Consider the following 16,578-nt stretch of genomic DNA (forward strand, 5'->3'; position numbering starts at 1 on the left):
ATTAGCTTCTATGATGAAAACATTTTAATAAGTTACTCTTAAATTGTGTTTACTATTATTTGTGTATACAACGGATCCATTTCACGTCACGCGGTAATTTAATAATCCTAACCTGTCATTACGACCGGTTTCACAATATTTCCAAACTCAATATGATAGTTTTGGCTTTATGGGAACCAGGCAGAACTCGCCTCAGAAGACTATTTTACGGAAAGCCCCAAATTGTTATAGGAAATGTTAGCTTTAACCGAAGCAGTGAGTTTCACGGAGGTTTTTAAACGCGCGCCTCCAGATGGTAATATTTAGCAAGACTAAAACATTTCTTGTTGTATTTTTTCCTTCTTCCTCTGAATAAATTATATTATGCTGATTTAATTAAAACATCATGGAAGCGGCATCAGGGTAAAGACAATAACTTAAATCTAGCAATGTATAGGTAAGTTCATCAACTGAAAAGACGGGGTAACTATTATATTATATTATATTATATTATATTATATTATATTATATTATATTATATTATATTATATTATATTATATTATATTATATATAGAATAATATATATTTATTTACAATATATTAATTTACAATTTCGTGAATTTATTCATTTAAAAAAAAAATAAAGCCATATAAGCGGCCATGAGGAATTGCAAATTCAAAGTTAAATAAACAGCAAAATAAAGCAGATCTGCTGAAATATTACATACATATATTTCTATATAATATTATTAGGTTAGTTCTTTTTCTTCTTTTTATTGACTAGTCTACATAAAGACTCATTTAATCATTTCCTACATAAAGGATTTCGATTTGTTTAGTCCAAAATATGTTTAAATCATACACACATAACATGCATGCTGTAAAACTGCACACGAGGGATGAAATGGGCCGTTTAAGATTCTTCGCACAAATCAATGACAAGAGACCGGAAGACATTTTCTTCGGTCCATAAATTATAAGTTGTGCAGCCCATCCTCAGACAGACTTCGCAAAAAGAAATTCGGTAGCTGTCACATGTTCTTTGGAAATTTGTCGTTATTCTGCCCTTCCTCTGCGCCCCTCTTGGTGCCTCCCAGTTTAGGCGCTGAATGTAAAGTGGGTGGAGAAGTGTGCGTGGAAGTGGACGCAACTAAAACTGGAAAATGGTCGGGGATTTAAACGCAAGCGCGCACAGGACAGATGCTTGAAATAAAAGACTGTTGAAACAGCAAAGGAAGCTGATTAAGGCTCCTAAAGTTCGTCGATCTGGATGGCCATGCAAAGTCTGAGTGAAGCCGGAGAGAGAGAGTCAGTCGCCTGTCCGCGGTCGCAGGGCCTGAGTCGAAGAGCGCACGCTTTCTCTGTGGAGGCTTTAGTGGGAAACAGCCGCAAGAGAATGAAAATAGAAAAGGCGAAGGATGAGAAGATAGAGACAAGTGACTGCGACTTGGACACATCGACTGGGACTGTAGTGGATGAAGGAGAGGACAGCGGTGAGCGTGTACTCATCTTCACTGTGTGCATTTGCGCACTGACTTTATCAGCACGATTGCTGATGCTGGCTAAATTAGCCTTCCTGCTGATATCAGAAGGCAATTTTATTGCCGTCCCATTCAATCACTGGAAGTGTGAAAACAATTTTAATTTAAAAATTGAATAAGTAAATTGCCTATTGCCTTGGGTTCTATACGCAGGCAATATATAAATTATATTTATATTTAATGGATATATTTATTGTACTGATTATGTTGTGCAGAGTATCAAATCAAGGAAAATATTCAGTCCGCAAGCAAACCTGCTGAGGAGAAAACCGAGCCGGACACACAGATCCAAGTGGAACTGCAAGGTTCCGATCTGTGGAGCAGATTTCACGAGATTGGAACAGAGATGATCATCACCAAAGCGGGCAGGTAGGATAGATATTTGCTTTTATTGTTTAAAAGACTACACTTTCTGTGAAAAAGAGAATCAATCATTTTAATAAATAAATAAAGTAGACGACTAACATGTTAATTAGATCTATAAAATTTTAGGCTATATTTACACCAGACATATTTTAGATTTTGCCTGAATTTCTTTCTGGACATAAAGCACCACAAATAAAATGGAAAAGAATTTATATCATATTCAAATACATAATGTTGCTAATTTTATAGTTACTGTAAAGCTGAAAATGATCTAAAATTTTTCTTCAGGCGAATGTTTCCATCTATCCGGGTGAAAGTGAGGAACCTGGACCCGTTCAAACAATACTACATCGCCATGGACATCAAGCTCGTGGATTCAAAGAGATATAGGTACGAGGCCGAGACCATTTAAAATGCAGTTTAAAAATAATAAATATATAAAAATGTAATAATAATAATAATAATAATAATAATAATGTCAGAATCCCATATTAATTAAAAAAAATGATTTAAAGAGGCCACGGTTGGCATCTCAAAAACGCATCCGAAATAAACAAATGGTTAATTTCTAATATATCCGTCATGTAATGGTTTCTATACAGCACATAAAAATTATAAACAAGCCAAATGGTGGCCTGAATTAAGTAAGATATAAGCATCATACAACCGATTTCATTTCAGACCACTCGTGCGCACAAACAGGAGAATAAAAAAAAGTTTACAAAGTTTTTTTTACATTTTAATATAAAAGGAGCAATATAATATAATTAGGGGAATGGCCAAAGAAATGGAGTGGATCATATATCCTTAAATAATATGTTGCGAAGTTACTCACTTATTTTTAATCCGTAGGTATGTGTATCACAGTTCCCAGTGGATGGTGGCTGGAAACACAGACCACTCGTGCATCACCCCGCGGCTTTACATACACCCGGACTCGCCATGCTCCGGAGAGACATGGATGCGCCAGGTGATCAGTTTCGACCGGGTGAAATTAACAAACAACGAGATGGACGACAAAGGCCATGTAAGTTGCACGGATTTTAGAACACAGTGTAAAATAGCTAGATCTATTTAATAGGGATCCTCAAGTCAAAACGTTTTACACTAGAAGGGATGCATGCATGTCTGCATAGTTTGCACAGATATTCAGTACTAACCATTTTTGTTTAAGTTGCTCAGCGATTGCTACATAATCATACTTCCCACAATACATCATGCATTCTTATATCTTTTATCAAATTCAATAATACCCATGTCATCCGGGAATCGCCTATCTGTCATTACAACTAAGAGTGTAAATGTAGTATAAATAGTTATATTAAAGGCTGCGATCAAATGGTATAAGGCTATACCGAAAACAACATTAATTTAACATTTTCTGGAGATGTAGACTGTGAGAGAATAGGTGAGACCGTGCGTAATAACCATTAAAAGACGCTTCCGACACTTCCACCAAAACCTTCTTTATAGAAACAATTGTCAGTCATGTCTTGCACTAGGAAATGATCTTATATTCCACTCATTCACATTCTATCATAACATAACTGTTTTGTTTTGACCCGTATGGATGGAAGGAAGAACAACAGCTATGTACTGGAATTAAGTACCTGTTTATCTCGAGTTCAGTTCAAACATTTGGAAAGGTCAGAAGTAGTGATTGACAGTTAAATGCCAGACTGTTTGTAACTTTTGTTCTCTAAAATGCTTCACACTGTGGGCGAATAACTTAAACTGGAGCTCCCCAGTGTACACATTTGCATCGTCATGTCTTTCTCGGAGCTTAATCGGACTGTTCTGTATATTTCGCTCCACAGTAAGTGTCAACCTTTCACGCGCCAGCTGTTCTTGCGCGTTTTTACTCGTTAACCTTCACGTTTAGCTCCAGTCTGTGTTTTCAGCGTCAACGTTTTCTTTACTCGGGATATATTTTGTACCAGACAGGCGATGACTTTCGCTTAATTCCATGTGTGTCCATTTCTACATTCAGATCATCCTGCAGTCCATGCATAAGTACAAGCCGCGCGTGCACGTAGTCGTGCACGAGCCATCTCTGGACGTATCGCAAATCGTTGCGCTCCCGACTGAAGGCGTGTGCACCTTCTCCTTCCCCGAGACCCAATTCACAACCGTAACAGCTTATCAAAACCAGCAGGTAAATGATCTCTCTTAAACGTTTAATACATTCTCAAAACAAACGGTTCGGTTGAATTTAAACTCCCAGTGGACTCAGATTGTTTCAATTCGAGTTCAGTTGAAATGTCTAACTTTAAAACCTCAAGGCGACATTTCATTTACCCTGTAGGCAGTATTAGGCCGATCTAAGTAAGCTTTTATATTCCCCTTGTCAAAACATGTCATTCTGACATTAGTCTACAACATACACATGACAAATAAAAATCCTTGGTTTCCATTCCATCCTTGTTTATACATTTTACGGATATTATGGCCAACTGTAGAATTCCCCACTATCGCCTTTTCATTGGAGGCATATCATATTCACATGAGCACATCTCGCCTTTTTCACCCCCAACCTGACTGCATAAATCACACTGTTTAGCTTCTAGGGAGCAGCAGACTTGCATAGGATTTCAGTATTTACACATGTTGTTCCAGAAACAGGAAGCCACAGAAATGCTGCCAACTTCTGTCACCAGGGTCCAGTTCTATTGCAAAATAATTTATTTGAATTTTTGGGGCTGTGGCTGGAGGCTTTTTGAGTACAACCCGTTTCATGCACTATATAAAATCATTTTTGCAAGTCCCCAGTTAAAAAAGTGTGTTGTTTGACCTACTCTGTCACCTTGTGTGGCCATGAAAAATGACTAACTGCTCTCTCTCTCTCTCTCTCTCTCTCTCTGCATAAGGAATACTGTGATTGTAGTTATTTATTTATTTTTTTAGTATTAGTAGGTTTATGTATTAAGTGACCTGCAAGTAATGTTGGATTCACTTTTTCTGTCCTTAAGATAACAAAACTGAAGATTGACAGAAACCCCTTTGCCAAGGGCTTCAGAGACCCAGGAAGAAACAGGTAAAGAAATTACTTTCATTCACTTAAAACTTAGTTCCTTCAAGTAAATTTTTCTTTTTATTCTTCTTATTTTTTCACTCCATAGAGGTGTACTAGATGGTGTGCTGGATTCTTACCCTTGGCGAAATCCATTTGGCCTTAATTTGAAGCCATTTACTGTGGAGATGCAAGGTACAGATCACTACATTATCAACTGCTTCATTGACATATTATTATTATTATTATTATTATTATTATTATTATTATTATTATTATGGTGGTGGTAGCATTACATGAGAAATTGTTAGTTTCAAGATATTTACAAATAATCTGAGACAGAAAACATATTTATTTGCATATAAAAGTATTAATATTGTTGAGATAATGTGCTAGAAACAACTAGAAACTTAGTGAAAAGGTGTTTAATAAAATAATTACTATATTGCTAAACAAAAGAGGATTAAAGTTCTGATGTGAGTAGATGAAACAGGATAAGTAATAGTGTCAGTAATAGTATAAATACCATATAAAAAAGTTTGTGTAAAATGACTGAATGTTCATTTTGGTAATGGTATATTTGCCAGAAGAAGAATGCCGCACATAATTTTAATTACATAATTAATTCCAGGTGAAAATTGTGGGTCATCAGAGAGCTGTGGTGACATTTCCTCTCTGAAAAGGCACTTGCCACACTCCAGTTCCTTGCTCTCCCATCCGTTTACCCTCTCTGGGCCTGACAGTGATCTACACAGCCTCAGTGTCCCCCTCTGCTCTAAACTGACCTCTTTAAACACCTCCTTCACAAGCCGACCCCACTACAGCCTCATACCAGACAGATTCAGAGGTTACTCAGGGTTGCGACCCTTGACGGACTACCCCATGCTGTCTCCTCTTCATTGCAAAAAAATAGGAGGTTGCAGGGGCCAGTGCCTCCATAGCCACTGCTTGTTTTCCATCCAGAGCCTTCAGGAGAGTCGAAACTCTGGAGCTCAGGAGGATACTGCAACATCTTCTCTCATGTCACCATATGGCCTGTACAGCTACAGTTTACCATTCAGGCCACACTTCTCCAGCATCACCAGTTCGTCGAAACCAGCTGACAGCATAATCCTGGCATCATCTGAGAGCCTCTTGCGTCAAACTGCCTGGCATTCATCTGTCAATCACTGCCTCTGACCTTGCCAGATGTTAGAACTGAACTCAAGATAAACATGTCCTTAATACCAAAACATAGCTGCTGTTACTCCTGCTATTCATATGGGTCAATGCAAATTAACTAGGATGCAGTGTGAAGAAGTGGAGCAGGAGATGTTACTATAGTGGAACCCTACAGTGATCATGCTGGAAAAAGAACCCACTTAATTTTTCCTAGTGGAAGACAGGATTGACAGAATTGTTTCTATAAAGAGAATGTGACTTCCGGTGGCTGTTTTGTTATTTTAAGTCAGAATCCTCTGTATCCTTTGAGAAAATATTGTTTTATGACATATTTTGGTACATTTTTTCAACCTATTGTAATAAACATTTTTGTTCTAAATATACTATGAAGGCCTATATACCTATATATTTTCTAATTTTATATTTTGCTCTCAAAACCTAAAGACATTAAATTTGTCTTGATATAGTATGTCTGAAATAAAAGCCATCACCACTTCTGTTGCAAAGTCAGATAAAACATTTTAACCTTAACCAGTGCATATCTGTAGATTTTTTTATTTTTTATTTTGTCAGCATGTGTGTCTGTTTCATTTAAATTAGGTTTCCTACATTTCCTATAATGCCACTTTTGTGCTCACTGACATGACACCAGTGAGAATTCATCTCTACCTACTGAGAGCAATTCAGCAACAATGTAGTCCTTTAGTCTGGTTATAGCACTTACAACTCCTCGTAACGTACTCACTTGCTCAAGCACAACATGGTTCCAAAACTTCAACTTTCATGCTAATACCACTGTAAACACCACTGTGATTACAACTTTCTGTTGTAATCCAGTGCAACTGTGTTGTATAGCTGCTTTGCATTCTGGAGCTCTAAGACCAGTGTTTACTGTCTCCACAACATCTACATTGGGTTTCTCATTAAAGAGATAGCTGGAAAATGATGAGTGAGAAGAAAGAAGCTCTTGCTCTTTTTCCTACAAAACACCAATGTAACTTTGCTAACAGTGTGCTCCTGTGATGTCAGAGCAACAGACATCCACTAACATCTAATGGGAAATTAAAATATAGCACCACCAAATTACCAAGAGAAGTGCAAAGTACTTATATTTATATTAATATAAGTATATAATATAAATAACATCTTTAATCAGCTTTAGATTGGACTATATTTTGATAGTGTTTATGTACATTTGTTTCATGAAGCAAGCAGTGCAAAGATACCTAAATCAGTATATACAAGCTATAATCACAGAAGATCTCATGTTCTTATTTAAAAAACAGACAGTTAACCATATATCATTCTCTGGTTTATAATTTAAGATTGGTTCACGTAGCCTAGTAAGTGGTATGGTAAGTTAGCAGAAACTATCCTTGTATTTTGATGTGATAATTTCCCCACAGCTCAGAGCAACTTTGGCATGATTTCCACAGCTAGCCTAGCTGCTTTCCAGGGCTCAGCAAAAAGGGATTATCCAAAGTTGTGGAAATGACCTGTTTCCCCCAATTTTCTTGTCAGAGTACCTCAATTTCAGAGCATGCCATCCTTGAAACAAAATATTAATTAAACTTTAAGCAACTCATCTAGTTTGTAATCATGGTAAAAAAAAATGGTTTCCACACAATTGTTCTAAAGAAATCCCTCTTTCTCCAGTCATCATGTGTAAATAGGTTGCACCTGTTAATCAATTTAATCAATTATATCATAAGCAAGCCTAAAGGAAGAAAATTGGATTAAATTAAATTACCCCGACCTGTCAGTCAAAGCAGCCATGCTTCAATTCCTGGACTGTGTTTCCTCATGAGAACGCTACAAAAATTTGATTGGGAGTGCCTGGTTTCCATTAGGACTTCCTGAGGGTGCAGATCATCCGGAGTACTGATGCGTTGAAAGAAAGTTTTTATCTGACTGCAGTCTGCATATTCGTGCCTCAGTTTGCACATGTGCAAATTCCATTTGCAAGAATTGTAGGGTTAATTTTTATTCCTTTTATAAATTCTTTTGAAGACGTTTCTCCTCAATTGTTCCATTTAACCACGAAAATGCTATAAGCAAGGTTTGGAATAAAATCCCAGGCTGTTTATATAAAGGTGATTTGAAGACAAGACAAGACAAAAAAGGAAAGGATAGAAAAGAAAAGTTTTGTATTTGCAAAAGCTATAGGCTAGTTGATATTACATAAGAAATCATGAGACTGCATGATTGCTTTATGAGACTTAAAAACAGGGAATTGTGCCAAATCCTACAAATTCCACCACCCAAATAAAATTTAATAAAATTAAATACAAAAGTAAATAAATAAATAAATAAATAAATAAATAACATAACATAACATAACATAACATAACATAACATAACATAACATAACATAACATAACATAACATAACATAACATAACATAACATATCTGTGACAATGGTTGTGCCTGACAGCTCTTATAAAAATGGAGAATGAATACCTTTACCAGGGCATGGTAGTTTAATGGTACATTTGCCTCACACCTCTGGGACTGCCTAGAGTTTACAGGTTCTCCCCATGCGTCGGGGTTTCAGCTGATACTCCAGTTTCCTCCAAAGACATGTTGTAAGCTGACTTGCATCTATAAGTTTTCCACACACTTGTGTGATTGGCACCTTATACAGGTTGCCCCCCCTTGTAGAATAAGAGATACAAGAAATGTATGGATGTATAGAAACCCATATTCAGCATATCGATGAAATTTCCAATAGCAGCAAAAGTGTAAATATTTTATACTAATTATATAATGGCACTCTGTGAAACAAGGATTTTGTCAATTTTTCAAAATGAAATTGTTGTTGGAATTCCTTTATAGAGCTGGAATCACAGTAAAGAGAGTCACTGTTTCAGTCTGACTCTGGTACGATTATATACCCTGCAGCTCTCTCAGGGTCTGGATCCTTCATGTGAAGTTTGCATTGGATGGTATTTGCACTGCAAACTCAATAAAAGAGGGTTATTTATCAGAGCAGCTTATGGGATATGACTAAACTGTGTTGTAAAGTTTTAAATGAAACCAGCTGCTGCTGAAATTGAATTACCTCCAGGCAATAATGTGAAAAGCAAAGGCAGTTTAACAGCTTATTAAGTGGTAGTCTTCTCTTCAAACAGCAAATCTGCCTTCTGTCACAATGGGGTATATTTATCTCTTTGGCTCTAAACGCTGACTTCTTGAATTTACAACCAACATTTTACAGTTTCAACAGTGAGTAACCTAAAAATACAAATATTGCTTCCCTTCCTGAATTATGAAAAAGACCCCCACATTGTGTGCAGGAAATCTAAGAGACAATCTTGAATAGGACTTAAGATTGCCAAAGTGCAGTCAGACTAACTAAGTAGAAAAAAGGGTGTTGGGTGAAAAAATGGCCTATTTTCTGTGTTATTAGTCATAATAAAATTGTAATATGATGTAAGTTACAAGCACTTCCACATAACCTCATATCTGCAGGAGAGTTCATATAAAGGGGTCATGGTGTCAGTCAGGCATGTGTGCAGTGTGTGCACTGTTAGCAGGGGGCTGTTGGGGTCAGGAGCATGTGGAAGGAAAAGCTTTAGCTTGAGGCCTCCCAGCCAGGCCCAGGGCAGCCAGGAGCTCAGTTTCTGTTTGTGTGGGCTGCCTTCCCTCCTCAAGTTCTGATGTCATACATCACTTCAGCCCCCTCCTAGTAGTGTTAATGACCCCGATAACATTCACATTTGCCTGAGCAATCCTATCTGAGACATGATAAAATTAAATCCTGTCACATTTTAGCTATCTGGAACTGCATGTGTGTTCTGCTCCTACATAATGACTTGTGTAGAGAATGTGGTGTTGAACTGTGTATTGGAGATTATTTTTCTGTACATTTAACTGGTCTTCCCTTCAGCATGGCACGGTTAGACATAAATCCCCTTTACCGGAAGTTTTGTGCATCATGGTCTTCTAATTCCTCCTGTGGTATGGTGGCCCACAGCTGCATAAAGGGGAACTGAACTGTGGAGAGACCTGTCAGCAAGTTTCAGGGACCTCATGCTGGACCAACAAAACACTTTCCACTTTCTGACCCCTGCTGTCCATCATCCCTTTGCTTGCATTCCCCTGACAAACTCACCCCCCTTTGCAAGGTCTGATGTCTTCTCCAGAACTCCGGTTCCTGTGGTTCTCCATAGAAGAACCTTTAGTCACAGGTGAAGCCTACACTTGCTGAGTTGTGGGGCAAATGAATTCTACATTGTTGGGAACTGCATGTTCAGAAAAGGCTATTTAGCTGCTCCAGCTATATGCCATTATGCCTATTAGAAATGTTAAAAAAATGCTCCTTTAGTGACATCAGCCAGCAAAATCAACCATTTTATCATATTTCATATATTCGTTCCAATATTTGGTTTAAGCTAAATTTGATGTGTATTTGCCGTTATGAAACTCAACGGTTTATTTAAATAAATTAGTACCAGGTACAAAGGTGCCATGAAATGAAATAGTAAATGCATAAATGATAAATATCAGACAGTTATAACAATGGGTATAAGGTAGAAAGTGAGGAGAAGTGCAAGACAACAAAACAATAACACAAGAGCATTCAGAAAGATTAAAAATACGCATTTTCCCTTAATTACCATATTCTTCTGTATGATTTCAGACAGAACATCACCAAGGCTGAGGGAAGATTTCTGGGGGCCTTTGAATTGACATGAGATCCATGCTTTTATCCATGATATGGGCAATAATCCATGATATGATACCCCAACCTTACCAGAATTGATGTTCCTTAGCTCTACCCATTTCCTGTATGTGACAGGTTATTTTTTCCTTCTACAGCATGCCAGTCATAGCCCCTTCTTTTCTTTATAACATAAGCAAAGATAGTACTAGAGCATGGGATGCTCTAGCCCTGAGTATCAGGTGGCAAGGGCAAGCAGGTGATTTAGAGTTACAATGTGTCTGCTCCCTGCAAGGACCACTTTCAAGTGGTGCTCTAAGGTCAGTACATTTGTATGGCTCCAGATGCTGCTGTCAGTCCCAGTGCTGACCTGCAGGATGTGGCTGATAGGCCACAATCCTCCCCGGCCCCTTGTGCTAGTAATTGATTTCAGGGCGAATGCCCCAGTAACTGACACACTCAGAGCCGACTGCCGACTGCTTAGGGTCCACTATACAGCCAGTGGTGTGCTGTCAACGGTAATTCAATTAGAGACGCAGGAGTGTGACTAACTGCAACCCGTCAACCACTTTTCCATATGTGTGCAGTTTCCACCCCTCCACCCCCTCTCTCTGTCTCTTGTCTAACTTTTAATCTTCATCACTATATACACACATGGTGAAGCCCACACACACAAAGTGTTTATCATGATCTTGTACGACATAGAAAACAGGTTTCAATCTTGTAATGTTTTGTTTTTTTGCCTCATTTGATCCCATACTTAAATCTCTGCTGGAGCTAAATGCATCTACTTTGAACCATGACTTCATAGAGTTCAGCTGCTCATCATCTTATCACCAACCAAGCAAAAGTTTACACTTTATTAACCTTTTGACTTTGACGTCACTGCCTCATAATACAGTGGCCTTTCAATGAGTTGTGACACCCTGGCATGTCATTCTTCAGCGCTTGAGGGCACCATCATAAAACTACTCATTTAACATTTGAAGTTGGCAGCAGGAAGATAGGTCTTACATGTCTGTGTTGTGTGCTGTTGTAATATATAGCAGAGTCTGAGGTGTGGAGAGGGTGCAGGGGATGTGGAGAAAGATATTAAGGTGAGAGTTCCAGGCCATTTTAAGCTTAATGACACAAATACTTAACAAGTGTGCATGACAGGGACAGCAGGAGCAGTAAAAGCAATAAAAACATATTTAAAGAAGTATTAACACAACTGTGAGCAAATGCCATGCACGCATTGCTTGATCCTTGAGCTGATGCCCTGTGTGCGATTGTCTGTAAAAGAACTGGGGAAAGACCTTTTCATGAGGTGATTGGACACACATCCCCCATCAGAGCAAGCTGAATCAGTGCATATAGCTTCCTGTGTCTGCTTGCTACCTTACTCTTTTTGACAGCCATGAGGCACAAGGAAAATTGAATGTTTTAACAAGAGAGGAAAGGATTAAATGCCTGCACCATCGTCCATCACAGACTTCCTTCTGAGAGTATCTTCACAGAAGAGCTATCCTTTCAGAGCCCAAGTGCAGGAGGCAGGGGTCTGTGGACATCTGAATGTATGTCAGTCTGTATGTAAGCTGGGCAGACTGGATCAATTGATGCTCAGTTTTCAATACTAGCACTTTGGTGGCTCAGAAAATCTTTCCATTCAAGACACTTTGGTTTGAGAAAATTTAGTTTTATTTGCAAAGAGAACAGACAGAGACAAGGACAGGAGTCGAGACAGGGAATTAAATGAAAAAACCTACATAGATTTTTCAAATATCTGTATCTTTCTGTATATGTATGTAAATGTTCTGTTATACGTATAATAATACAGAATATTATTGTATATTATTTCAATAATATGTAAATGGTTTGTGATGTACTAAATACTTTAATAAAGTAGAGTTTTATAGTCCTCTTTATAGGTCCCTTTTTTTTTTTTACAAAGATGGTATGAGAGCCATTAAAGATTATTCAAAATCAGTGTTGCCTATTCGCTGCAATAATAGTTTCAGGCCTGTCCTACTCCTCAAAGGCAGCATATCAGACCTCATCCCTGCTTTGAATTAACATCACCATCTGAAAGGATCATAAGTAATGTAATGGCCTAACAACAGGTAATAATATTGTCTGCACCAATGTGCATAATGAACGCTTCTGCCTAGCTTTGCCGTCAATCAAAGACCCTTGATTAAAATTAGCTGGGATGGGCTTTCCCTAGATGCCAGAGGTCATGTGTCCAAGTCCTGGTGGGATACGTCGGCACACGGGCCGCACTCAGTACCTGAAATTGGTTGCAGCTGAAGCAGATAGGGTGCTCCCTTCATTGCTCTGTAATGATGGCTTGGCATGCGAGTCACTGAGCCCTGCTTCCGACCCAGGTGAGACTTTTGACCTTACATCTGTTTCCTGTTGCAGAGCTAGGGCAGAAGGGAAGCCGAGACAGCTAACCAAAGGCTGCTATGAAAGCCGACCATTTAAGTCACAAGCTTCCAGTCTCGGTTCTTCTAGTAGTGGACGAGATGATCTGTGCTGTCAAAGGCACAATAACAAATGATTTGGCAGAAAAAGAGGAAAGGCAGGTCAACTAGTTTAAAAAAAAGATATGAATGTTTTCTGATTTAAAAAAATTGGATGTATATAAAAATCCTATGAGCTATCCTAAGATTCTTTCTATGAACAAGCTGTACGTTACAAGTTGTGAGTAATTTAATTATTCTACAGAAAGAATAGGAAAATACTCTAAATTTAAACTAAATCCTTTATCATTAATAAACATTTCAGCATATAAAAAGAGCAATACACAAAAGGTTATTTGTTATGGTGTGCAAATTATTAGCTAAAATTAATTCAGTAACAATAATAAATTAATTAGTCACTGTAAAATCACCATTCAAAGCACAGTAAAGGGGACAAGATATGTACAAATGCATATAAATAAAAAACAATGCAATGCTGATATAACCATATCAGTATAATACCAATTAAAAGCTCTATCTAGAGAATTTCTTCAATGCTGTTTGAAATGCTTCATACTCATATCAAAGATATTTTCTTTAAGGTGGATTCCAATTTAACCATTTTCGACACATCCAGTATTTTGTATATAATGTGTTTATTAGCAGCATAATTATGGCAAATGTACAATGTACAACTTCCTCAGACATATAGTCATATAGATAAAAATATACATATGCTAAACACAGTGGCATGACAAATCATGCTTGTACACTTCCTGAGGAATCTCCCCTATCCATTGTGTGATGTGTCTGTTCTTTCTCAATACCGCCATCATGAGGCAAAGGGTGTCTACATATACACAGCTTTAATTATTTTTATGAGCCAGTAACTTTCTACCACCTCATGTCGCATATACTCCTTACATCATCTTTCCCATATGCATAAATGCTGACATCACTCTATTTGGTCTCTTAGTTGGGCCAGTCACTGAAAGAGCTCATCCTACAAGCAAACTATTTTCAGAACCTGAAAACAAAGGAAAAACATGAGGAGATGTGTACCTTTTGGTAAATGTGAGGATGTGTGATTTATCTGTTTAGCTGATGTTACACTGGTGCAACTGAACCTGTCTGTCCTGTAGGCAACTCCATGTTCTGATCCAACCTGTAAGTGAGTGTAACGAACAAACACACATGCACACACACACACACACTGACATTATTAATTCCACCTACACATTCTTAAACTAATTGTACTGACAGTGATGAATAATCTTTACTCAAGTATTGTTTAATAATATTGTTCTTCAGAATTTCTCAGAAAGCTCTTTCACCCTCATCATAATTTCTAAATGTTGCATGAAGTCTCTCAACTTTCCAAATGCAACATCTTTTACATGACACTATGTGCAATTTGCAGCATTTCTATTAAAAAACTTTACATAAACTCCCCACCCATTTGGTGGTAACCACCTGTATACCTGTTCATTTATCTAATTGTATCTGAGTTACCAGAAATACTCAAACCAGCTATCTTCTTACCAACATCTACTTTCTTTTATGAAATAATACTAATATCAAAACTTGACTTGACTACTGGTCAATAATTTTTTAACCAAGCATTAAATTTTACTTCACTTCATTTAGGATAGCCATCTAAAATGAGAATATTCAAACTGCTTAAACAATCTACTACATTACAGGATGAAATATATAGCCACCAGCACAAACATATAGCTTTTTTATTTCACTGAAGACATTTGGGTTTGATATGAGGGTTGAGGGTTTGTTTAAAAATATTCAAATATGTGACTGACAAGTGTTTCTTGTTGTCCAGTTGTGCTTAGTTAGACTGATTGTTTAAACAATTAATAGCTCTGAATGTCTGATCTTGGTTTGAGCCCCATGCCAGATTTGCAAAGGCCTGCCCAGAGAAGCCCAACTCATGGCCCAGCAGCTGCCGGTGTACCTGGACCTGAAATGGGCAATTTTGCAATAGGTCAGCCGCACCCATGAACAGCACCATCAACACTTCTGCTCTGAGATTTCCCCTTGAAGCAGTTGTACAATGAGACCCTGAGATACGCCTTTGACCAACTGTTGGCAGGCAAATTTAGCATAATGTTGTGCGTCTTGCCTATTTTTCAGTTATTAAGAAGAGGTTATAGTGGGTGACACAGAACACAGGTCTGCAGGTAATGCGGGGTATGTTGCAAATGTCAGCCACCTGATAAAAGCACCATTGCACCCTCTTCCATTAATTGACATCCCCTGAAAGAATTGGGATGGATCTAGTCTGTCCATTAGGTCGGATATCGCTTTGTGTTCTAGTTTTAAAAGCAGAACTGAAATCAATGAATAGCATCCATGCAGTTATGATAGGATTCATTGATTTTAGCTTTGCTTTTAAAAACCATCATTTCCCACAAATTTGTATGTAAATAAGGCAACCTGGGCCTAGACAATGTACTCTGCTTATAGATCATGGACTTTCTTAACAGACTGCACCATGGCAAAACATGTAATCATACATCCTCCATTCTTGTTCTAAGCACAGGTGTTCTGCAGGGTTGTGCGCTTAGCCAAGCCTATTCGCCCTCTTCACTTTTGACTGAGGTTATTACCAAGGGTATTCTTCCAAATCTAAGATTCTAAAGGTTGCTCATGACACCAAAATAGTGGGACCTATATAAGATACTACAGAAACATCCCAATGTCTAATCCAATTCAATTTAATTTTATTTGTATAACACTTATAACAGTGGATATTGTCTCAAAGCAGCTTTACAGAAATATAGAAATACAGAGTTTATAATATTTACATTTATATTTATCCCTAATGTGCAAGCCAGAGATTTGCATTAGATTTACATTTCTGGCATTTGGCAGATGCTCTTAAGTGCTTTAAGTCTCTATCAATGAATATATTAATACTCGTTCAGTAGGTTAAAGACTTACTAGGTTAGGATACTATTAGCCTAAAATTGAGTTGGTGTGTTTGTGTGTTGTTTTTTTTTTGTTACAGGGAACTTTAAGTGCTTCAGGAAGAGGTAGGTTTTCAGTCATCGTTTGAAGACAGTCAGTGACTCAGCTGTACGGACATCTAGGGGAAGTTCACTCCACCACCTCAGTGTCAGAACAGAGAAGAGTCTAGATGTATACCCTGAGAGATGGTCAGACCAGTCAAGCAGTGCTAGTGGATCTGAGGAAGTGAGGTGCAGTGCGAGGAGTAATAAGATCTTTGAGGTAAGATGGTACTGGTCCATTCTTGGCTTTGTAGGCAAGCATCAATGCAGCTACCGGAGGCCAGTGGAGGGAACGCAGCAGTGGGGTGGTTGTTGAAAACAAGCCTTGCAGCTGCACTTTGGATCATTAGCACAGGACGAATTGCATTCAGAGGAAGACCTAATGG

General features: G+C 38.0%; 1 protein-coding gene across 1 annotated transcript; it reads left to right on the forward strand.

Moving 5' to 3' along the window:
- The first annotated feature begins 1,008 nt into the window (after positions 1–1,008).
- tbx22 (T-box transcription factor 22) lies at positions 1,009–6,446 on the forward strand. Its single transcript, XM_058397649.1, has 8 exons — positions 1,009–1,473; positions 1,737–1,890; positions 2,176–2,277; positions 2,740–2,914; positions 3,878–4,042; positions 4,857–4,921; positions 5,007–5,092; positions 5,529–6,446. Exons 1-8 carry the CDS (start codon positions 1,251–1,253, stop codon positions 6,074–6,076), a joined length of 1,518 nt encoding a protein of 505 aa, XP_058253632.1. The 5' UTR covers positions 1,009–1,250; the 3' UTR covers positions 6,077–6,446.
- The last annotated feature ends 10,132 nt before the right edge of the window (positions 6,447–16,578 follow it).

Source organism: Hemibagrus wyckioides, linkage group LG08 (genome assembly GCF_019097595.1).
Source record: "Hemibagrus wyckioides isolate EC202008001 linkage group LG08, SWU_Hwy_1.0, whole genome shotgun sequence".
Taxonomy (NCBI): Eukaryota; Metazoa; Chordata; class Actinopteri; order Siluriformes; family Bagridae; genus Hemibagrus; species Hemibagrus wyckioides.